Raw genomic sequence first — 21,585 nt, forward strand, 5'->3', positions numbered from 1 at the left:
GTACGGGTCCGGTGCCTGTAATGTGCTACCGTAATTCTGCATGCCTACGTGGAACTTATTCAGTGAATTTGCCTTGACTTGCCGCCCATGCGTGCGAGATGATGCTGCCCGGAGCAAGTACTAGCCAATCTGAGCGCAGTTTGTCCCAGGCGAAAATCCTCCAAGCGCAGGGTTCGAACGTGCGGCCCGCCACCCTGACCAGGAGGGCGCCTCTGGACTGGGAACCTTGCCCGACTCCGGAATCCCGGTTCGTCACTGAAATCCTGCTAGATCTATCCTACATTGAGTTCAATAAAGCTCTATACCAAGTCTGGGAAGCTTCTGATTCATTTGGAGTGGGCAAACTCGGGCAGATGTCGCCGATTCATCAGAGAGCCTGTGGGGAGCCTACAACGAGTAAGTGCTACTTGTCCATGTTCGCGTTCCTCCTCCTCTAGGTCCTCCTGAGCGGCAAACCCTGCAAACCTACGTACTGTCTCGAAGTTCCCTCCCAGACCAGACTCCGCCTCTGTCTCGGACACTCCAACCCAGCCCTACGCCTCATGGAACGACCAGTCCGGCCACGCCCGCGGGCCATCAACGTCAGCGTCGACGTCGACCCCGACCCCGTCCCCGACCCCCGCCTCCGCGCCCCCAAACGCCGCGCGCGTCCACGCCCGCGGCAGCGGCGCCCCGCGCACGTGCTGCACGAGCAGCTCCGCGACGCCCGCGACGCCCGCGAGCGCGGCGGCCTGCGGCGCGAACGCAGGCGGGACCTGCACGGCGACGCGCGGGGGCCGCCGCGCGCCTCCGCGAGCTTGCGCACCCAGAGGAGCGTCGAGCGCGCCTCGAGGTCGTCGAAGCACGCGACGGCGAGCACGGCGAGGTGCGGGCACACGCGCGGGGAGGAAGAGGAGGAGGAGGAGGAGGAGGAGGAAGAGCGGGAGGAAGAGGAGAGGGCGAGGGCGTCGGCGAGGGCGTACGCGCGCGAGCGGTCGGGGACGTCGGCGTGGAGGAGCGCGAGGCGCGGGAGGAGGCGGAGGAGCGCGGCGGAGGCGACGGCGGAGACGGCGGGGCCGGCGACGAGCAGCGCGGTGACGGACGCGAAGCGCGGGGTGGCGAGCGCGGGGAGGAGCGCGGCGCTCAGGTCGGACGCGGGCGCGGAGGCGGGCATCGCGACGCTGAGGAAGAGCGCGCCGCCGGGGTCCGCGGCGGACGGTGGGGACGCGGAGGGGGAGGGGTAGGGCCCGGGCGCGGCGAGCTCGATGTCGTACAGCGCGATGAGGCTGCGCGTGAGCGGGCTCGTGGCCGGCTCGGAGATGCGGAGCTTCGTGCGCTGCGGGAGCGCGGGGTCGTGGCAGAGCGGGAGGGTGGGGATGTCGGCGAGGGAGGGGTGGGAGAAGTGCCCGATGTGGATGAGGGCGCGCGGGGACGGCTCGAGCCGTGCGAGGATCGCCGTGGGGCTCTGCACGTCCAGCGAGAGGCGGCGGAGATGGGGGAGGGAGACGTTGGTTCTCGGGCTGTGGCCTTCGATCATGTCCCTCGTCGAGTGGATGAGGACTTCTTCGAGGAGCGGACAGCGCTGAAGGAGCCCGAGGATCTGGCCACGATCGGGGTCGATGATTCTGTCTAGTAGGAGATGGGTGAGGTTTGGAAGGTGGTCGGTCGGGGTCATCCTGGAGTTGTAGATGGAGAGCCGCCGGAGGCGTTGTCCTTGTCCAGAGAACAGGTGCTGACCCATATCGAGAGAAGCTGTTCTAGGCCAGCTGTAAAAGTTGAGAGTGCAGGAGATAAGCTCCGAGGCCACCATGGAGAGGAGCTGCCGAGGATCCCATCGCCGAGTCCAAGAGGTGGTATCCGCGATATTGTCGGTCATAAGTAGGTGTTGGATCCGACTCGGGTTTCCCGCGAAGAGCACTGAGGCCTCTTCTACGTGGTCGTGGACCATCACCCGAAGCGGAAAGCTGCGCGATAGATGCAGATACCGTGAAGGCGAAGTGTGCTCCCGGCCTCCGCACAAGACGCCGCTCCAGAGACATGCAGCGGAACGTGCGACGGAGCGCCAGTGCTTGCAGACAAGAGTCAAGCGTGCGGAGCGACGGGGAGAGGTAATCGAGAATCTGCGACTCGCGAAATCGCTGAGGGGTTTGTCTTCCGTGGCGGCGAGCAAAAAAATGAAGGACAGCAATTCGGGAGGAAGGCCATTGATCGGAGCCGCGGCATTCAGAACAGATGATACGGCCGAAGAAGCGTCATTCAACGCTACTCTTAGCAGGCGCAGCTGGGAGACTGGGGTCAGTTCTTGCAGACCATGCATGCTGGTGACTTACCGTTGTGGTATAATCACGGTCCATTCTGCGCCGGATCGTCAGCGAGTCTGCGACACGTTACTATGCAAAACGTACTTTACGGCAGCCAGTCCGCACGTCAAGATATCATCCTTGATACTCCGCACGGTTCCCAGAAGACCTGTTGCATCCCAAGAATCCATGTCCGACGTCTGCGCAGATTGCTTTGGCAAGCGATCGTTGTGTAACATTATCATACACTGGTCATCATCAGAAAGTGCAGCTTAAAGACTACTGAGAGACATACGGCGATGGATCAAGGACAGCAGTGGCACTGCCAGCAACGTCGTGGTTGAAGGGCACCCAGCGCAGTCCGCGTCTGACTCTCACGCGAGCAGCCTCGAGGCCTGCACAGACCCTAACCTCAAGGAGATCTCCATGCCCAGCAAATCCACGGGTCGGACCCTACGGTTCCCAAAACTCTCAGAGAATCAGGCCGAGAGCCAGCTTCTACATACGCGGCAAAGTGCAAAACGCATGAGTCGTCGTCAACACAAAAGTCATGTACCCGGAGAAGACCAATTTTAGTTCTTCTTTTTCGCCCAGCGTTGTGGTATTTGTTTTCTCAGATTCCGACTCCATGGAGCTCATAACCGACGTATCCTCGCTCATGGACCATCTCTGCTGATCCTTCCCAAAATACGGTCGCTTGAAGCTCGAGTTCAACAGGCCCGCCCCTACCGCCCAAACCGTGGATTTCCTTTCCATGGACTCAAATCCCGGCTTCGGGTTGCTGGTGCTGCCGAGAGCGGACATGTTCGCGTGTTTTCGAGATCGGCTCGAGAGAACATTACGGGGGAGCATACCCCCTTCTTGAAGCCTCGGTCAGAGCAGGCGTCAGATGCTGCAGCTGATACATTGGTTTGCAATCGACTTATGAGAGTTCGAACCTCTAATGACATGCTCGTGCGACCTTCGCACAACTACACCCACTCCTTGTTGCCGTGGTGGGACAAGTATGACCCGCTCTGCTCCGGCCCGACCGAGCTCAGCACCTCGAGCACGTTCGAAACCGCACCCGCAGGCGTCAACGGCTTTCCGTCCCAGTCCGGCGCAGCCTTCTTGAACGTCGCCGCCAGCGACTGGATGAGCTGCGGGATGCTCGCGAAGTCGTCTGGACGATCCGAGGACAGGGTCAGCTGCGCTTCCGCGCGCCGAAGGACAGAGACACGCACTGGGGTCCTCGGTGAAGGTGTTCACGTATCCAGGGCTGACGGACAGCACCGTGAAGCCCTCCGGCCTGAGCGCGACGGCGAACTGGGTGACGACCATGTTCATCGCCGCCTTGGAGACCGTGTAGGTGGTGTTCGAGGGGAAGTCGACCGTGCGCACGAAGTCGACGTCGGCCGCGGCGGTGGACATGGCGAGGATCGTCTTCTTCGCGCCCGCGCGGAGCAGGGGGAGGAACGCGTTGATGGCGTGCGCGGAGCCGACGGCGTTGCTGCGGAACTAGAGCACGCGTCAGCGGGAGTCCACCTGAGAGAGGATGAGAGGAAGGCGCACCCCAGCGGTCAGGTCCGCCTCGAGGGTCTGCGGGTCGGGGCTGTGGGTCGAGGATCAATGCATGGCGCTGACAACTGGCTCGAATGAATCACTCACAACTTGTCAAGGGTGAGACCCGAGTACTGCGATCCCATGAGGGCGCCGTTCAAAATCAGCACGTCGAGCTTCCCGCTTGTGACGCTTGCTATGTCGCTCGCAGCAGCCTTTCAATGTAGTGAGCTCCAGGCTGCGATAAAAAGGCTGAATTCCCACCTTCAGAGAATCTACGCTGTCAAGATCGCCCTTGACAATACGCACATTGGGCTGGGACGAAGCGAAATGTTGCAGCTTGGTCGCACTATCAGGGTTGCGGACGACAGCGAACACGGTGTTGTCGTTAGTTTTGCTCTACCAATGTTAGCTATAAGCGGCGTGAAGGGCATGAATAGTGACAGAAACGAACCAATATCTTGACAAACTCGAGCTAAGGAGGGTGATCAGCGGGTTTGTTATGACGCAGAGATCGATCGTACTCACACCCATGCCCCGGGAGGCTCCGATTATAGCGTAGGAAGGCATTTTGTGAAGTGCTCGGCCGAGAGATATGGAGCGAGGAAGTGTGAATCGGGTCGACAGTGAGTTGGGGCTCGTTCAGGGCATAACTGGCTGTATAAATACTGTCTTTTTCGCGGCGTAAGGCGGCGTGCGCTCACGCACAGCGACGAACGCACCCGAAGTGGTGCCTCGGAACATGCGATTGCATGCCCGAGGTTGCTGACGAATCCATGATGGTCGTTGAACGGTGCTCTTGGCTGCCATATTTGAGCCATAAATTCCATGAACATCAGTATCACGGGTTGTGAAGAAGGCTCGGTCAGCAAATCTTCAGCTTGTTGGAGTCGGAGATAGTCGGCAGTGACATGGCCCAGGCTGGAAACGCAGGCATGGACAGGGGTCTTGCTGACCAGTACACCGACACGTCAGCCATTACGAAGGGGAAGTCAAAATGATGCCATGATGCAGCGTGGTCAAAATCAAGATGAAAGACAAATCGGTTCTTATTCTGAAGTAGCGTTGAGTACACTCACCGGAGACGAAGGTTACGTTCATCCCACGTGGACAGCCGGAATGAAAATGTTGAGAATGAGGGTTCCACGTAGTGCCAGATTGGGAGACCACATTTTCCCCCGGTTGAAGGAGTGCGATTTGGGAGGTGGCGAGCTTGAGGAAGACGTGCTGGCAGTACAAAGAGTCGACGGACGCGTACCACTGCGAGCAGGTGAGACCGACTGCAAGGACGTTTGTACGGAGGCGCACATAGACTTCTTTGAGGTCATCCAAGACGACGTGGTCGATCTAGGGTACTCGAGGTGGTTGTCAGCTGCAGCAAATTCATTCGCTCAACATCAACATATATATAGTGACTGTTACCCAGCGCACGACCCTGTGACGTCACGCGTACTTTCAGCGCTAGCGCTTATACGTGTCGCGCATCTCCAATTAATCCTGCTTCGTGCTATATACACTACGACCACATCCAGACCAAGTGCTTTCCAAACGTGTGCGGTAAGTTTCACTCCTCTCGCATATCAACCGATCCACAATACTGAATATTGAATCCTATGCACGTAGCGTTCGCCGCTCTAATTCGCGTCTTGCCAGGACGCCTTCCGGTGGCTACTCGGCTAATACATCAGACCCATTCCTTGTTGCCGTACTGGGACAGGAAAGAGCCGCTTTGCTCTGGCCCGCTCCTGTTCAGCACGTCCAGCACCATCGACACGGCAACCGCGGGCGTCCGCGGGTTCCCGTCGAAGCCCGGCGACACCTTCTTGAATGTGGCCGTCAGCTGCTTAACGGGCTCAGGGATGCTCGCGAAGTCGTCTAGGCATCACCCGCACTGGATCAGCTCCCCGTCTCCCGTCGAACAGAGCGAAGCGGCACGTACTGGGGTCCTCGGTGAAGGTGTTCACGTACCCGGGGCTGATCGAGAGCACAGTGAAGCCTTCGGGTTGAGCACGACGGCGAACTGGGTGGCGACCATGTTCAGCGCCGCCTTGGACGCGGTGTACGCCGTGTTCGTGCCCACTTCGGTCCCGCGCACGAAGTCGATGTCGCCGACACAGGAGGAGATCGCGAGGATCTGCTTCTTCGTGCCCGCGCGGAGCAGAGGCAGGAAGGCGTTGATGGCGTGCGCGGCGCCGACGGTGTTGCTGCGGAACTGGGGTGAGGCGTCAGACTCGAGGATGGGCGACGGCTAGGCGGCGGGAAGGGGACGTACGCCGGCCACGAGGTCCTCTTCAAGGGTCTGGGGGTCGGGGCTGTTGATGAACCGTGGTGAGCGTGCTGACTACTGCGTGCCGTTATCTCGACGTGCGACTCACAACTTATCCAGGGTCAGACCGGCGTATTGTGAGGCCATACGGACACCGTTGAGTATGAGGACATCAAGCTTTCCGCCAGTGTTGCCTGCGACTTCCGTGGCGGCAGCCTGCCATTGTCTGTGAGCGTGACGAACACGACGACTAATGGCATGCTCACCTTGAGAGATTCCACAAAGTCGAGGTCGCCCTTGACCGTGAACACATTCGATCGCTTCGACGCGAGCGAATGCAGCTGGGTCGCAGACTCTGGGGTGCGAACAACGGCGAACACTTTGTTGTCGGCTTTCTTGCTCTACAGGTGAACAGAAGTGAGCATCGAGGGCTTGGCTGGCAGAAACACACATACCAATGTGTTGACGAACTCGAGCTAGATGGTTCGTCAGCAAGGCTCTCAAAGGGGGAGTGGAGTATCGGAGCCACTCACTCCTATTCCACGGGACGCTCCAAGAACTAGATAAGAAGACATTGAGAAGGCGTAGAGATTCAATGTGAGGGGCAAAACTGGGTAGTCGAACGATGCGATGGGCTGTTGCTGACCTCACGCAGCGTTGGCCATATAAATACCCGCCGTTGGCCACGAGTACTCGCAAGTCCCGATGACGAGGCGCTCATGGATTATGGATTGCTGAGGTATGCCCTTGATGCGCTGTCATCGGGAAATAACCACAGGACTCAGCTATTTCATTTAAACACGGCACCTCACACGCCGCCATCGGAGGCGGAGCTTAGACACGTGAGATGGATTGGTACACTCCGTATCCAGTACGAAGTAAGGACTACAGTAGTAGACACATTATGCTACACGGAACCTGAACACCGAAACGAATTTCTTCCAAATCGACGGCCGGCACGTCCCCGTGCTCCCCCTCTTCAAGCCCGCCGAGCACGAGTGCTCGACCTGCTCCGCAACTGGCCCGTACGAGCACTCCGACGTTTCCGACACTGGCGCCGACGACGAGCCCGACGACTGCCACTCCCTCTCCCGTACCGCGACAGCGTGCTGCGCCAGCACAGCAGCCTCCACCGCGGAAGGAGCAGCCTTCCCCGACGTCGTGCTGACAGGGTTCCTCTCCGGGCACGCGGCCTCCACCGACCAACACTTCTGTTGCGTCACGCACGGCACGACGCGCCTCGCCGTGTCCCACGTGAATTGCACGACAGGACCAGCGTCCGCGAGCTCTTCTTCGTTCATCCAGAACCTCTCCATCCTCTCGACCGCGCCTCTGATCTCCTCGAGTGTCACTTGTTGTGGAGCCCGCTTGGTGTACGGGCGGACGAGGAGGATGCGGCGGAGGAGCGCATCGAGCGCTGTCGAGATCGGAAGGAAAGTCCGCAGCGCGGCGGGGTCCGCGGCGTACGCACGGAAGCGGTCGCTCGTGCGTGTGGAGGCCTCTTCCCAGGGGCGGAGGCCGCAGGTGAGTTCGATGAGGATAATCCCGAGTGCCCAGATGTCGTTCCGGCGGGTATCGTACGGGAGTTGCGTCTCCTCGTCTTCGTCGTTCGCGCTTCCTAGTGCTTCTGCGTAGGTGGGAAAAGTCAGAGCACGTCCTGCGCACGGACTGGGCGAGGGAGACCGACCTGGACACATGTAGCACGGCGTCCCGGCACCATAGTCACAGCTCCAGTCCTCGGTCGTCGCGAGCCCAAAGTCCGCGACGCAGACACGGCCGAGCTTCTCGTCGATGAGGATGTTGGCGAGCTTGAGGTCGCGGTGGAAGACGCCAGCGTCGTGGCACGCGGCCACTCCGTCGAGAATGCCGAGAAAGATGCGCTTGACGGTCGCGACGTCGCCCGCCAGGGGCACAGCCTTGTTCCAGACGTATGTGTGCAGGTCGCCCGCGTCGAAGAGGTCGGTGACGATGTAGGTGTACTCGGCGTCCTCGAAGACGTCGTAGACATCGGCGACATTCGGGTGGCCTGCTGCGAGGGACTGAAGCTCAGCTTCGGTCGTCTGTGGATTTGAGGCTTTAGCGTGGTATTCAAGGATAGCGAGAGGGGCGGACGAGCACTTACGTCGCAGTCTGAGTGGGAATACATAATTTTGATGGCGCGTGGGATGGGGTTGGGAGAGGTGGAAGAGTGCTCTCGAGCACTGAAGACGACACCCTCAGCGCCCGACCCGAGGCGGTTGAGGAGCTCGTAGCGTCCATCGGCGAGGAACCGGCCTGCGAAGGAAGAGTCCGTGAAGGGCATGATAAATGATGTAGAGGGAAGAGAGCGGTGGTGAAGGGGGTAAGGTCCTCGCAAACACACGGCCTGTATTTAAACCATGGTGCGATAGGAGGCGGGGCTGCGGAAATCGGGAGTCAGAACCAAGGAGGTCGGATACATAAAGAATCCGCGTCGGTTACAGCAGAGGCCAGACTGAACTGAAACCAAGGGATGAAGCGGAGGTAATGCACGGCACCGGCCATCCGTTCGAGCCAGGACTGGTAGATGGCACGACCCGCAACCTGTCGTGGGCTGTAGCGTACGCGGATCGGAACCATACTGACTGCGAAACGGTGTAGCGGCGGAAGCTAATAAATAAAATTCTTGCAGAGGGAACCCTAGTATGAGCAAAGATGCGCTCACCACATTCTCACTTCTCATTGTCGACGGTCAATGCGCGATAGTGCCTTTGGCGAAAGCTACTATAGTTGGGCGCCTTCAATCGGCGGCTGACGCTGGCTAGAGTTCCAAACGGCGATCAACGAGTCGATTCGAATTTCGAGAAGACGGCTTGACTCTTACCGAACCTCCACATATCGATTTTGTTACCATCTGTAGTCATCTGTCGTGAGCTAGACCCATGCTTCCAAGCGCCCAGGATAGCACTGACTGCCACTCCGGGCGAGGAGAGGGGATTCGGCGCGCCGGTGGAGCCGTACGGCGAGGAGAAAGGCTCTCACTTGATGTTGGGAGAGGGCGTATGGGAAGAAGAAAAGAACCCCGTCCGTAGCGTACTCGCCGGTGGGCGTGAAATGTTCGGCTGTGGCCGCGTGTGCAAGACCACACCCTACTGCGACTGAATACCTGGGCATGAGAGATGATGACCTCGGCTTCAACCAACGATATTTGCAAGAAGGTCGGCGACTCACCTTACTCCACGCTCCACCCTTCGACATCCAGCCCAACTCGTGCTCTCACCAGTGACACCCGAACATCTTCTCGCGAGGGTTGGGGTTTAGCGGTCAGTGAATGGCGCGCTTCACATCAAAACACCGTGTTGCGAGCATCAGACAACATGACGAACTCTAGTCGCTCTAGGATATACTCCGCCTTCGACGCCATCGCTTATTTACCTCACCCCCTTCTCGTTTACCGAGCCGTCGATGTTGGGCAAAGGCCCGACGAACCACCTGCGCGCAGACAAGACCCACGACGCGGACGCGAAGATGAAGACCGCAAGGACGATGACCGACGCGTAGTCTGTCGCGGCGAGTGCAGGCGTCACGAAACGGCGAGGGAAGGCGACAGAGCACGTCACTCACTCATCTCCACCGCGGTCGTGCGCTGGCTGACGGGAAAGCAGAGCACGACGACGACGAACGCGACCCAGGTCACCGCGACGGCGCCGACGGCGGTGGACCATTTTCCGAGCGTGAACGGCCCGGGCACAAGCCTGTCGCGCCCGGACGTGATCCTGAGGAAGATCGGGATCGCGTAGGACGTGTAGAGGCCGACGACGGAGGCGCTGTGAGCACGCGCGTGAGCCGCATGAGCGCACGCCGACGACGGCAGGGCGTACCCGGCGAGGGACGAGAATGCGGTCGCGGAGAAGCCGAGGAGGCCGCAGAGCGCGGAGATGCCCATGACGAGCCAGACCGCGTTCACGGGCGTGCGCGTGTGGCGGTTCATCCGGCGCCACCAGCGCGAGCCGGGGAGCGCGCGGTCGCGCGCGAACGCGAAGACGACGCGGGACGCGTCTACGCCCTGCGCCGCGCCGCACAGGAACTGGGCGTTGTACTGGCTGTGAGGAAGCGGGACATCGCGACGAGGGCCGGGACACGGACCTGCGCTATGATCGTGAAGCTCCAGATGGCGAGCATGCCGCGTTTGCCAAGGACATCGAGCAGGAGCTGGCCCATCGGAAGCGCGAGGTCGGTTTCGAGCAGCGTGGGGACCGAGGCGGTGGCGAAGGATGCGGCGATGGCGAGGATCCAGCCCATGCCGCCGACCGCGGCAACGGAGACGAGGATCGCGATAGGAGCCGCGCGCGCGGCACCGGAGGTCTCCTCCGAGATGTGCGCTGCGGAGTCGTCTATTAGGATGAGAGGATGAGCGCCCCGGAGGATCTTCTTGTGCGAACAGCGGTACATACAGCCCGTGAGGGACCACATAGGCGCGGCGAAGGAAAGGATGAACGCCCATCCGTCGTTGGACCAGCCGGTGTTGTTCTCGAAGAGGGTGAATGCTGTCTTCGTGGACACTTTCCCATCGCCCGATGCAACGAGGAGAGAAATGACCGCCGCGACTGTCGCCCCCGCAGTAAGGATGCCGTAGAAGAGGTTCATGCGCGCAAGGATTCGCGTGGCCGCGGAGCAAATCACCCCGTGGACAACGAGAATGGCGATGAGTATACCGTATGTGGGCCCGGCGCCCAAAACGACCGTGCCATCGGTGGCAACAGCCACGGCGGTGGTGATCATCTGCGCACTGACATATCATCAGCATAAATGAAGTGGGTATTGGTCTCAACGTACACAGTGTAGTCGATGGAGCACACAAGAGTCACTTGGCCTGTGACATTGGCCCATCCGGTAATCCAGCTCGCAAGAGCCGAGTACCGCTCAGGCGCGAGCTTTGCAGAGAAATAATACAATCCTGCGCTGGTACTGGGGGAGGTAATGAAAATGAGTGGTGGATTTGGGCAAGTTTCCAAAACTCACGGCATGGACGAAGCGAGTTCTGCCATTGAGGCAGCAATACACATGATGAAGAGACATGGGATACCCCAGCCCCAGATCATCCCTACGTGGCCGCCTGTATTTTCTCGGGCTCAGAACGGGCGTCAGTGGGATAAGGAACACAAGTACCTGATAAGAGTCCGAAAGACAAGGTCGACGACACACCGCCAATGACAGCCATAATGGAAAATGCAAATGCCACGGTCTCAATGGTCTAAACATCCGTCAGCTTCGTCGACGCAGTGGATACGAGATGATCGATGACATACGGAAAACTCTCGCTTGAACTCGCCCTTGTATCCGAGCTCTGCTAGTCGAACGTCGTCGATATTGCCAGGAACCACAGACGTGGAAATAGACTTCTCATCCGAAGAGGCTTCATCCTTGCGACCGGCATTGCACTGCGGGCCAGCCTCCATGACAGTTCTTGAGTGCTGGTGGTATATGCGAAGCAGAACACCCACCACGCCGTTGTCTCAGGGCTGTAATACACAGAGCAAGTCGGATGTGTGAACTGTGGGCAGCGCGCTCACACGCTCGCTGATATTGAACGTTGAGGGCGCTTGGGCGAGACCGCTCAGACAAGAATCACGTACGCGGGTTCCACGTGCCAACCAAGCTCCGGCGAGTGGTGAGAAGCGTTGGACGAAGCGGGGATGGGGGGACGCTGGTGAGCGTCAGCGACGACAGCGTGCCGCGCGCGGGAGGCCGCATGTGCTGTTATGTATCTGATCAGCATGCTCTTATGATGCAGATTAACGACATACCTTGCCAAAGCCAGGGCACGAATGTGTGGCACATGTCGATCCAGAGCGGAATACGTTTTAGTGAGCTGAATGAGAAGGGGAACTTCGTCGACAGGGTTGTGCATGCGCAAGACCGCATCGGTCTCCTAGGGGTCCGACCCCCGTTCCTGTTGCTGCATTCCATACCGACTGGCCCGTGTCTGACGACCGCATCTTCGACACCGAAGGCGTGCGGTCGTTGGAGAGCGGCTCAGGGAGCGCCCAAGGGACTCGCAGCACCCCGGACAGCGCACGGCCCCCGACGTCATGCAAGCGTCCGTTGTTGACTGCATATATAAGAACGGCGCCGGAGTGGACTGCTCGCACTCCCTCCGCTCTCTCCTTCTCCCCAGACCCTCCGCTCGCTCTTCTCGCATCGTATTTATACCATGCTCCCTTCCGCCGCGTCCAGTCGCAGACCGTCCCCGCTGCGCCCCGGAGGCTCCCACTATGACCCCGTTACGCCCATGGACGACGAGGTGCACCCCGTCATCCACGAGGGCCGTGTCGCCGTTATCACCGGCGCTGCAAACGGTATCGGCCGCGCTGCTGCTGTCGAGCTTGCAAAGTGCGTGTCCCGCTGCCGCCGCGACTCCACCCTCGCTCACGCTCGTCCAGGATCGGGCTCAAGATCGCGATTGCGGACATCGACGAGGTCAAGCTTGAGGAAACCGCGAAGCTTGTGCGCGAGATCGTTGGCGACGCGAACCTGATCACCCTCCCGACGGACGTGACCAAAATCGACCAGGTCCAGCGGTTGCGCGACAGGGTGATCGAGGCTTGGGGCGAGGTGAGCATGCACCCTTCTGAACCCGCTTGCGCCAGTCGTTCCCGCCCTGCCTGCCGCGCCCGCCGCCCCGCATTGCGTGCGGCGCGGTCTCGGCGGGGGGCGGCGGTACCTCACACCGCCCTGTTTGCGTCTGTTCCCTCAGGTCGGGCTGCTCTTGAACAACGCCGCCATCGGGCTCAAGGGCACGTCCTGGGACGGGTTGGATAAGTGGCACACCCTCTTCGAGATCAACTTGTTTGGGTGAGTAGCGTCTACTGCCGCGGCGAGGGTGCTCGCGCGTCCACTGAGTCTGTTTGCTGATGTGGTGTATTATCCTCTCGCACGCGTACAGAGTGCTCAACGTCCAGCACACGTTCGTTCCGAACATGCTGCACCAAGAAAACCCTGCCGTGATCATCAACACGGGGTCAAAGCAGGGCATAACAAACCCGCCGTGAGTGTCTTTGTATCACTTACTTCCCTCTCCCTCTCCGCGCCCGCGCCCGCGTCGACTGTGTTCGCTGATCCGCATGATCTTGTCTCCAGAGGGAACGCATCCTACAACGCAGCCAAGGCGGCCGTTAAGAGCCTCACCGAGTCGCTCGCCCACGAATTGCGCGAGACTCCGTCGTCGAATCTCAGCGCCCACCTGTTCATGTGCGTCCCTTGCACTCGTTGCGGCGCCGCGGCTTTATGCTCACGGGATCTGTAGCCCGGGCTGGACGTGGACCGGGATGACGGGCAGCGATTCCGGCAACGAAAGCCGCTGGGGCGTGGACTGCGCAGGAGACGGTACTGTACATGGTACGCGTTGCGTCTTTAGTCGTTGCGGATGGAGCTGACCTCCCTCGCCGCAGCTTGACAAAGTCCGTCAAGGGAAGTTCTACATCGTCTGCCCCGACAACGAGACCCGACGGGAAGTCGACCAGCTCCGGATTATGTGGGGCGCGGGCGACGTTGCGGAGGGCCGCCCCGCACTCTCGCGCTGGCACCAGGACTACAAGGCGCTATTCCAGGAGTACATACGCGACGGGCTCGAGGCGCTGGACTAGGTGCGTGATCTTGCGTTCTACACGTAAACGTGTTCGATACGAGAGGTGCCGTGTGTAGAGAGGGGGATGCCGCGAAGAAGAAGAAAAAAGATGCTCTGTAGATGTACAAATAGCGTTTGGGAGTATGGAGGTTACTGTGGCATGTCGCGGAATGCTCGATCATGTCGGAGGTTTACAATAGCTGGACTTGACAATCCATTAGACCTGTGTTTCGTCCTAGGGGCGAGGTTGAACGTTGAACGTCGGATATGTGGATTTCACAAGAGTTACAAGAGCTCACGCTTTCTTCGCGCCTGTGACGAATTTAATTGGCAACGTGACTTCCGGCATGGCGTGTCTCGCGCAAACGAACGCAATACACGTTCGCCCTCACACAAGCCTCCCCCCAAACCTCTGCCCGCCCAATCCGCGATCGACGACGCGCGGTCTCGACGCCTGGGTTCGTTCGCCAATTCAACGAATGCCCGCCCCAGGCCAGCTGCCCTGCTGCCCTCTGCGTGAAACGGCAGCTGACTGGAACCGACTGGGGCAACAGCCTCTCCACCTGCGACTCGCCCGGGAAGCTGCGCACGCGGCGCGGTCACATGCGGCGCTGACGCGTCCGGTGTTGCTCGCGCGAACGTTCGCTAGCTCCTCGACGCGCTGGACTGCCCGCGCGCGGTCGCGACGAGGGCGGCATGGAGACACGCGCACGACGCGGATGGACGGAGCTTGCAAGACGAGGAGTTACGGTACCCCCGGTCCGACCTGTACTTACCACTGCCGTCGGACGCGCTGCCGACGGGGCGCAGCGCGCTGACCAGAAATCCGAATTGGCGGGGGCGATGGTCCGCCCGCGGCGGTGCTGCCACCGGCTGGGGCTGAGAGGCGGGGTCCGGAGGGACGAAGAGCGTGATGCGCGCGCACAAACGGGCATGTCCCGGCCGAAACGGCGAGGCGGGCGACGTGGACGACGAGCGCAGGGGTGTGCCGGATCTTCTGACCAGTGACCTCTCACCTGGGCGCGCGGACTATGAGCGTGCTACGGCAGCAGAACGCATTCCAGCTCGTTGGTGAGCGCGTATTCTGGGCCGCGATGTGACAGAGACGCTCAGAAGCAAGCACATTTGTGCGGAGATGCCCCAACATCCCCGCGCGAAGGAGGTCTGTGGACGATCTGCAACGCGCGAGACGGGGTGCGGAGGGAGGACGTCGGGGCGGAACTTGAGAGGCACGGGGGCGGGGCTGAGCGCTGGAACTCTTGGGCGCCTGTTGAGATGGAACTCTCGGCAGCGACCGCACGTCTGGATCTCCTCCGAAAACGGTCCACCCCAGACGCAATGGTCGCCTGCACACACTGGCCGTATATAAACCCTCCGCCGCCCACTCCCGCTCCTCGACGTCCACCACCCCCTCCAACCTGCTCTCCGCCCGTCTTTCGCTTTCGCTATCCCCGTTCTCCCATCCTCTATTCCATAGCATATAACGAGCCTCGCCCGACGATGTCCACGCCTTCGAACACCTCGGACACGGCTGGTCATCTACTCGTCCCGGGCCAGCACCCGGATGCCGTTCACCGCCTTAAGAACGTGCCGGGCTACACCACCCCCGTCTTCAAGGGCAAGGAGGAGCAGCGTGCCAAGGTCCAGGCCAATGTGGCTGCAAAGGTACGCTTCCTTCTCCCACTGCGCACACCCCCGCCCGTGCTGCCTCCGATATCGCTTCACGCCTCGAGGTGCGAAGTATGCTTCCTGGTATCTTGGGCGTATCCGCGCGCTGCGTGTTTTACGTTGACGGAGAGGCGGCCCCGTGATGGTGGCCCCGCTCTCTACTGTCTCCAGCACCCGTTTGCCCTCACTATATGCGCGCCGCTTTAGAGGGCACAGTCTCCAGTCTCTCGGACGGTGTTATAGCGCGCCGCTAGCTTCTAGCACGCCGCTACACTCTTCCGTCCGGCGCGGTGCGGAGCAATGTACACACCAAGTGCGCGATAGCAGCAGGCACACTCCGAGCGCGTCGGGCGTTGTGCGCACTGTCTGTCGGAGTTTAGTCACTGACATGTTCTCGCGGTTCGCAGGGCTTCATTCCGCGCGAGCTCGTCCCGAACGAGATCACCTGGTTCTACACCCACCTCGGCATCGACGACACGTACTTCCAGGCCGAGTCCGTCGATGTGATCTCGGACCACATCATCGCGCTCTTCGGTGCAAAGGTTCTCGCGTACACCAAGCACGACCCGTCCAAGCTCGTGATCGACCTCGAGAAGATCGACGAGAATGGGAACGGCGCGACCTTCATCCACACCAGCGCCCCGGGCATGACCACGACCGAGGGACCCGGCTCGACGTGCGAGAGCCGGATCGACGAGCTCTTCCTCGACAAGTCGACGCCCGAGTGCGCGTACCGGCTCGAGACCTACCGCTCGCTGGGGAGCATCTCCGCGACGGCCTCGCAGCAGCTCCGCTGCTACTTCGTCACCAAGTGCAACTTCCCGGCGAGCCCGCCCGCGTCGACGCGCGCAGATGGGTGCGTTCGCGACTTTCGCGCGTGTGCGCGTTCTGGGCCGGGGGCGTGCGCTGACGTCTGCGAACGTGCGATGGCAGGCAGACCGACATCCGCACGGTGTCGGACCCGATCTTCCTCGAGAAGGCGAGCGAGCACACGCTCGAGATCTACCAGCACGTCATGTGGAACGTGGAGAAGCGGTTTGGGCCGGTCATTGAGGTGTTCGAGGTCGAGGGCTCGCGCGAGCGCCGGATGGTCATTGGCTACAAGACAGGCGGGACCAAGAAGCTGTTCAGCGCGCTCTCGAACCTCTACCACTTCTACTCGCTCTACTCCGCGAGGAAGTATGTCGGTGAGTATTCTGCGCGATCTGCGTCTGGTATGGGGTGCTCACGGGTTGATGTGCAGAACAATTCTCAAACGGGATCACTATCATCTCGCTCTACCTCAACCCGCTCCCTGGCGCCAACGCGCCGCCGATCGAGCACTCGATCTTCCAGGTCATGAAGGAGGCTTCGCTCCTCTACTGTCTTCCCAACAACCCCTTCTTCTACGCTGGGAAGGGTCCCAGCGGCGACCACGCTGTGCAGGAGGCGACATATGCGTGTGAGTCGCGTCGAGTATGATCTTAGAGTTGAATATAGTACTGATGGTAGGCCGAAGACTGCGGTTGGATATTCGCGCAGCACTTCTGTAACAGGCTGGGGTCGGCATACATCACGCTCAAGAGCCTTCTTGACGACACGAACCCTGCCCACGCGACCGTGCTCGATGACATCAAGCGTCGGTTCAGGGAGGAGACGTTTACGCGCGAGAGTATCGCGGAGGTCATCCATGCGCATGCTGAGCTGGTAAGCGGACTGGTCGCATTGTCAGATGCGAAGCTGACATTCTCCGTCTAGATCAACCTCCTTTACGTCAACTTCGCCATGTCACACTACCCTGAAACCGATGAAGCCGCGAAGCTCATGTACGTATTCGCCGAGCTACTGTGTGTGTGATGTCCTCATCTGGGGCTTCATCAGGCCTACGTTATCATACCAGCGTCTGCGTACTCAGATGCCACTCACCGATGCGGAGCTACACGACAAGATCCGGAGGACGGTGACGAACAAGCATGAGCTCCAGGTCTTGGAGAGCTTCTTGATCTTCAACAAGTACGTCCTTGGGCATTCTTGAAACGCGAGTTCTACTGATCTGCTTTTGCGCTCAGGAACGTCCTGAAGACTAACTTCTACCAGCCGACGAAGGTCGCGCTTTCGTTCCGTCTTGCACCCGACTTCCTCCCTGAGGTCGAGTACCCGAAGAAGCCGTTCGGCCTGTTCTTCATCATTGGTTGGTTGTTTATCGATATCGCGAAGCCCGGTTGCTGAATCATATCTGCGTTGACAGGTGGAGAGTTCCGTGGATTCCACATCCGGTTCAAGGATGTTGCTCGTGGTGGCATCCGTATCGTCATGTCGAGGAACAGGGAGTACGTGCTGCCCCTTACCGTCTCTACGAAACGTACCCTGACACTACCTCAGGAACTACTCGATTAACCAACGTTCACTGTAAGCGTTCCGTTAGCCACGGGTCCCAAACACCGCTGATGTCATTGCTAGGTTCGACGAGAACTACGCGCTCGCGTCGACGCAGTCGCTCAAGAACAAGGACATTCCAGAGGGCGGTGCCAAGGGCACCATTCTGCCTTCGTACGTGGATCCGTCAGCTTCAGCCTGTGCTTTGTGCCCATGATGAATACAGCCTTGGCGAGAACCCGAAGCTTTGCTTCGAGAAGTATGTTGATGTATGTAGCCAATATCGTTACTCCAAGACCGCTACTGATGCCGTTCCAGGCCGTCCTCGACCTCCTGATCCCCGGGCAGACCCCTGGAATCAAGGAGAAGCTTGTTGACCTCTACGGCAAGCCCGAGCTCCTGTTCTTCGGTCCTGATGGTTAGTCTTCCTTTTGTTTTTCACATACGCAAAGCTAACGGAGCATCGCAGAGGGTACCGCCGACCTCATGGATTGGGCAGCCAGTAAGTGGACTCAACGTGATCACAGTAGCGTGATACTGACTTCTCATAGTGCATGCTCGTGCCCGCGGTGCGGAGACGTGGTGGAAGTCCTTCACGACCGGCAAGAGCGCGCAGCTGCTCGGTGGCGTCCCCCACGACGTGTACGGCATGACCTCAATCTCGGTTCGCCAGTACGTTCTCGGCATCTACAAGCAGCTCGGTCTCCGCGAGAAGGACATCACCAAGGTGCAGACCGGTGGCCCCGATGGCGACCTTGGTTCCAGTGAGTAAATCTGTGAGCATATGCTCGTGCGTTTGCTAAGTGCGATGGTACAGACGAAATCTTGCTCAGCTCGGACAAGACCATCGCAATCATCGACGGAAGCGGTGTGCTCCACGATCCTGCTGGTCTCAACCGCGAGGAGCTCGTCCGTCTCGCCAAGGCTCGCAAGCCTGTGGGCTTCTTCGACACTTCCAAGCTCGGGAAGGATGGTTATCTCGTTCGTGTCGAGGACCAGGACGTCAAGCTGCCCTGTGAGTACCTTTAGGTTACTGAACATCGACCTCCCTGATATCGTTCTGCAGCTGGCGAAGTTGTGCTCGATGGGACCGAGTTCCGGAACGGCGCCCACCTGCGTTACAAGGCCGACCTGTTCGTCCCTGTGGTGGTCGTCCCGAAGCCGTCAACATCTCCAACGTTGCCTCGCTTACTGATTCTGACGGCAAGGCCAACTTCAAGTACATCGTCGAAGGCGCGAACCTCTTCCTCACACAGCAGGCGCGCCTCTACCTGGAGAAGCGCAAGGTCGTGCTCTTCAAGGACTCGTCGGCGAACAAGGGCGGCGTGACCTCGTCCTCGCTCGAGGTCCTCGCGGGGCTCTCGCTCGCGTCGGACGAGTACGAGCGGCTGATGATCTTCAAGGACGGCAAGCCGTCGGCGTTCTACGAGGCGTACGTGCGCGACATCCAGCGCGCGATCACGGAGAACGCGGCGAACGAGTTCGGGTGCATCTGGCGCGAGCACGCGCGCGTCGGGGGCGCGAGGCCGCGCACGCTTATCTCGGACGAGCTCTCGAGCAAGCTGAACGACCTCCAGGAGGAGCTCGAGGCCTCGGACCTGTTCGACGACGAGCCGAGCCGGTGCGGGGTGCTCCGGCGCGCGATCCCGAAGACGCTGGTGGACGAGGTCGGGCTCGAGACGCTCATGCAGCGCCTGCCGGTCACGTACCAGCGCGCGTTGTTCTCGAGCTGGGTGTCGTCGCACTTTGTGAGTCACATTTGTTGTTGGTGTGCAGTGGTGCGGGAGCTGACGCGATCGACGGCGGTTCTAGATCTACAAGTACGGCGTGAACGCGTCCTCGGTCGACTTCTTCCATTTCGCGCGCGAGCTCGCGGCGTAGAGGCGGCAGTGGGGCGGATGTTTGGAGTATTGTGGGGCCGCGACAGCAAAACGCGGAACGACCCCCGTCCCGCCAACATGGAAAGTAACGCGGACTTGATTTGCATAGCACAGGGCCTTAATAAGGGGGGATAATACGGCGGAGCAGCTCACGATAGATAGATGTACAATGTACCATGGACCAGCAAGGAATCTTCGGAGAAACTCAGCTTTCTGAGGAGTGAATACTCGACTCGCACTACGTCCTCCTCCGCGCTTCCAGTAGAGGGGGTGCTTAGTCACCATCTGTACTTGAGCACGGCGGCACTTGGATGAGATGGAGAGGCCATCGAACAGAATATGTACACCGGGGTGCATCGAGAGGAAGGGTGTCTGAACCTGCCGCGGGCTCAGGGGCGAAACACCGGACACCGACGGCATGATCAGGTCCACCGACATCGGGAACACAAGTTCCGCATGGCGAGAGGCGGGCCACACAGCGATCGCCTCACCATTCCACGCATTCCCCCCTGCCTAGAGCCTGAGGCCTGAGGAACGAACTATAGAGGAGGTCGGGTTGAAGAGGAGCGACCCTTCAAGCAGGAGAAAGCAATATGAAGACCAGTTGATGTGATTGAAGCATGATTGACGAACAGACGGGCGGTTGTCAGCGACGAGTAAGCGCGATCTCGATCAGCGGCCGTGATAGAGATGGGCCCCTTTCGCTGATGCATCCGCACTAAACTCGGAGAGCTTCCCGACGCGCGATCCACCTCCTCTCCGACCGCTTCCTCTCTACTAGAGTCTAAGGCGGGTTCTAAATGCCAGATTGCGCAGCACTCAAGGCGTATATAATCCTACACTGGGATCGAGGTCCCCCAACCTCCCGCTCGCTCTCCTCCTTCGATCTCAGACATGTCTTTGTGCAACAACTGTATCACTGGTCTGCAAACTTCCTGTCCAGCTCTTACTTCCTCGATCACTGACTGGAGATGACAGGTGTCCGCCATGAGGGCACTCCAACCGGTTCGTCTTCCCAACTTTTCCCTCAGCTCGAACACTCGTAACCTTTGGCTGCGCTGCAGGGACCCTCACCAAGATCGGCGGGACCGACTGCTATGTCGCCACGCCGTCCGGAGAGTACGCCAGGGACAAAGTCCTGCTCTACTTCCCAGATGCCCTCGGCATGCAGTCCCCCAACGCCCACGTGAGTCCCTCGACCCGCTCCCGCGCGCACGCACGTTCCGCCGCTCACCCGCACCCGCCGCACCCGCAGCTCCTCGCGGACGACTTCGCGCTCAACGGCTACAAGACCGTCGTCGTCGACTACTTCGAGGGCGAGCCCGTCCCGCACGAGCGCGTCTTCGCCCCCGGGGGCGCGCAGGGCTTCGACCTCCTCGCCTGGCTCGGCCGGCACCCCGCCCCGCGCGCGCTCGAGACCATCCGCGCGGTCATCGCCGCGCTCAAGGCGGACGGCGTCGCGAAGTTCGCGTCGACGGGCTACTGCTACGGCGGGCGCACGGGCTTCGACCTCGGGTTCACGAACGAGCTTGCAGTCGTCACCACCGCGCACCCGTCGATGCTCAAGTGCCCGGAGGACCTCGAGGTGAGCGCCGCCTGCCCTGCCCGGGTCTCTCGGGAGAAGCGCTGACGGTCGCCGCTCGTGCGTGGCCGCAGAACTACGCGAAGACGTCGCGCGCGCCGCTGCTCATCAACTCGTGCGAGGTCGACCCGATGTTCCCCGTGGAGGCGCAGAAGAAGGCAGACGAGATCTTGGGTGGCGGCAAGTTCGCGCCGGGGTACGAGCGCACGTACTGGGAGGGGTGCCACCACGGCTACGCCGTGCGTGGAGACATGGTGAGAGCGTCGCGCAGCGAGCGGATGGCTGTGGAGTGCTCACTGACGATTCCACCCCCAGAGCAACCCGAAGGTCAAGGCGGGCAAGGAGGGTACCTTCGAAGCCACCGTCAAGTTTTTGAAGAAACACTTCTGAGCGAATGACGGGGTTGCATGCTCAGGGCCAGGAGGGACTTC

The 21,585-nt window shown here is 60.3% G+C and overlaps 7 protein-coding genes across 7 annotated transcripts; 3 read left to right on the forward strand and 4 right to left on the reverse strand.

Moving 5' to 3' along the window:
- Positions 1-1,231: 1,231 nt before the first annotated feature.
- BXZ73DRAFT_25557 (uncharacterized protein) lies at positions 1,232-2,098 on the reverse strand (the record flags this gene model as incomplete). Its single annotated transcript, XM_048017712.1, has 1 exon — positions 1,232-2,098. A coding segment is annotated over one exon (867 nt), but the record flags the coding sequence as incomplete, so codon positions are not given.
- A 1,152-nt stretch (positions 2,099-3,250) lies between these two features.
- On the reverse strand, positions 3,251-4,388 carry BXZ73DRAFT_101258 (NAD(P)-binding protein; the record flags this gene model as incomplete). The annotated part of the gene is made up of 7 exons (XM_048014843.1): positions 3,251-3,441; positions 3,503-3,776; positions 3,831-3,870; positions 3,927-4,033; positions 4,083-4,217; positions 4,273-4,293; positions 4,347-4,388. 7 exons carry the CDS (start codon positions 4,386-4,388, stop codon positions 3,251-3,253), a joined length of 810 nt encoding a protein of 269 aa, XP_047877996.1.
- Positions 4,389-6,986: 2,598 nt separating this feature from the next.
- Positions 6,987-8,386, reverse strand: BXZ73DRAFT_46805 (kinase-like domain-containing protein; the record flags this gene model as incomplete). Its single annotated transcript, XM_048019758.1, has 2 exons — positions 6,987-8,158; positions 8,203-8,386. The coding sequence occupies 2 exons, from the start codon at positions 8,384-8,386 to the stop codon at positions 6,987-6,989; spliced, it is 1,356 nt and encodes a 451-aa protein (XP_047877997.1).
- Positions 8,387-9,473: 1,087 nt separating this feature from the next.
- On the reverse strand, positions 9,474-11,501 carry BXZ73DRAFT_46760 (amino acid transporter; the record flags this gene model as incomplete). Its single annotated transcript, XM_048019751.1, has 9 exons — positions 9,474-9,604; positions 9,667-9,869; positions 9,924-10,129; positions 10,189-10,436; positions 10,497-10,831; positions 10,879-11,010; positions 11,065-11,158; positions 11,212-11,296; positions 11,352-11,501. 9 exons carry the CDS (start codon positions 11,499-11,501, stop codon positions 9,474-9,476), a joined length of 1,584 nt encoding a protein of 527 aa, XP_047877998.1.
- Positions 11,502-12,256: 755 nt separating this feature from the next.
- Positions 12,257-13,688, forward strand: BXZ73DRAFT_89887 (NAD-P-binding protein; the record flags this gene model as incomplete). The annotated part of the gene is made up of 7 exons (XM_048025428.1): positions 12,257-12,435; positions 12,486-12,657; positions 12,800-12,897; positions 12,989-13,090; positions 13,183-13,293; positions 13,349-13,433; positions 13,494-13,688. The coding sequence occupies 7 exons, from the start codon at positions 12,257-12,259 to the stop codon at positions 13,686-13,688; spliced, it is 942 nt and encodes a 313-aa protein (XP_047877999.1).
- Positions 13,689-15,169: 1,481 nt separating this feature from the next.
- BXZ73DRAFT_89888 (NAD-dependent glutamate dehydrogenase) lies at positions 15,170-19,573 on the forward strand (the record flags this gene model as incomplete). The annotated part of the gene is made up of 19 exons (XM_048025429.1): positions 15,170-15,334; positions 15,745-16,193; positions 16,271-16,524; positions 16,581-16,778; positions 16,836-17,023; positions 17,075-17,142; positions 17,198-17,329; positions 17,386-17,507; positions 17,565-17,646; positions 17,699-17,725; positions 17,777-17,866; positions 17,919-17,961; positions 18,011-18,110; positions 18,162-18,194; positions 18,244-18,456; positions 18,510-18,707; positions 18,759-18,809; positions 18,854-19,440; positions 19,505-19,573. 19 exons carry the CDS (start codon positions 15,170-15,172, stop codon positions 19,571-19,573), a joined length of 3,069 nt encoding a protein of 1,022 aa, XP_047878000.1.
- An 893-nt stretch (positions 19,574-20,466) lies between these two features.
- BXZ73DRAFT_101263 (alpha/beta-hydrolase) lies at positions 20,467-21,544 on the forward strand (the record flags this gene model as incomplete). The annotated part of the gene is made up of 6 exons (XM_048014844.1): positions 20,467-20,494; positions 20,551-20,577; positions 20,637-20,758; positions 20,828-21,157; positions 21,229-21,408; positions 21,470-21,544. 6 exons carry the CDS (start codon positions 20,467-20,469, stop codon positions 21,542-21,544), a joined length of 762 nt encoding a protein of 253 aa, XP_047878001.1.
- Positions 21,545-21,585: the final 41 nt, after the last annotated feature.

The sequence above is a fragment of the Epithele typhae genome (assembly GCF_022376455.1).
Source record: "Epithele typhae strain CBS 203.58 chromosome Unknown BXZ73scaffold_23, whole genome shotgun sequence".
Taxonomy (NCBI): domain Eukaryota; kingdom Fungi; phylum Basidiomycota; class Agaricomycetes; order Polyporales; family Epitheliaceae; genus Epithele; species Epithele typhae.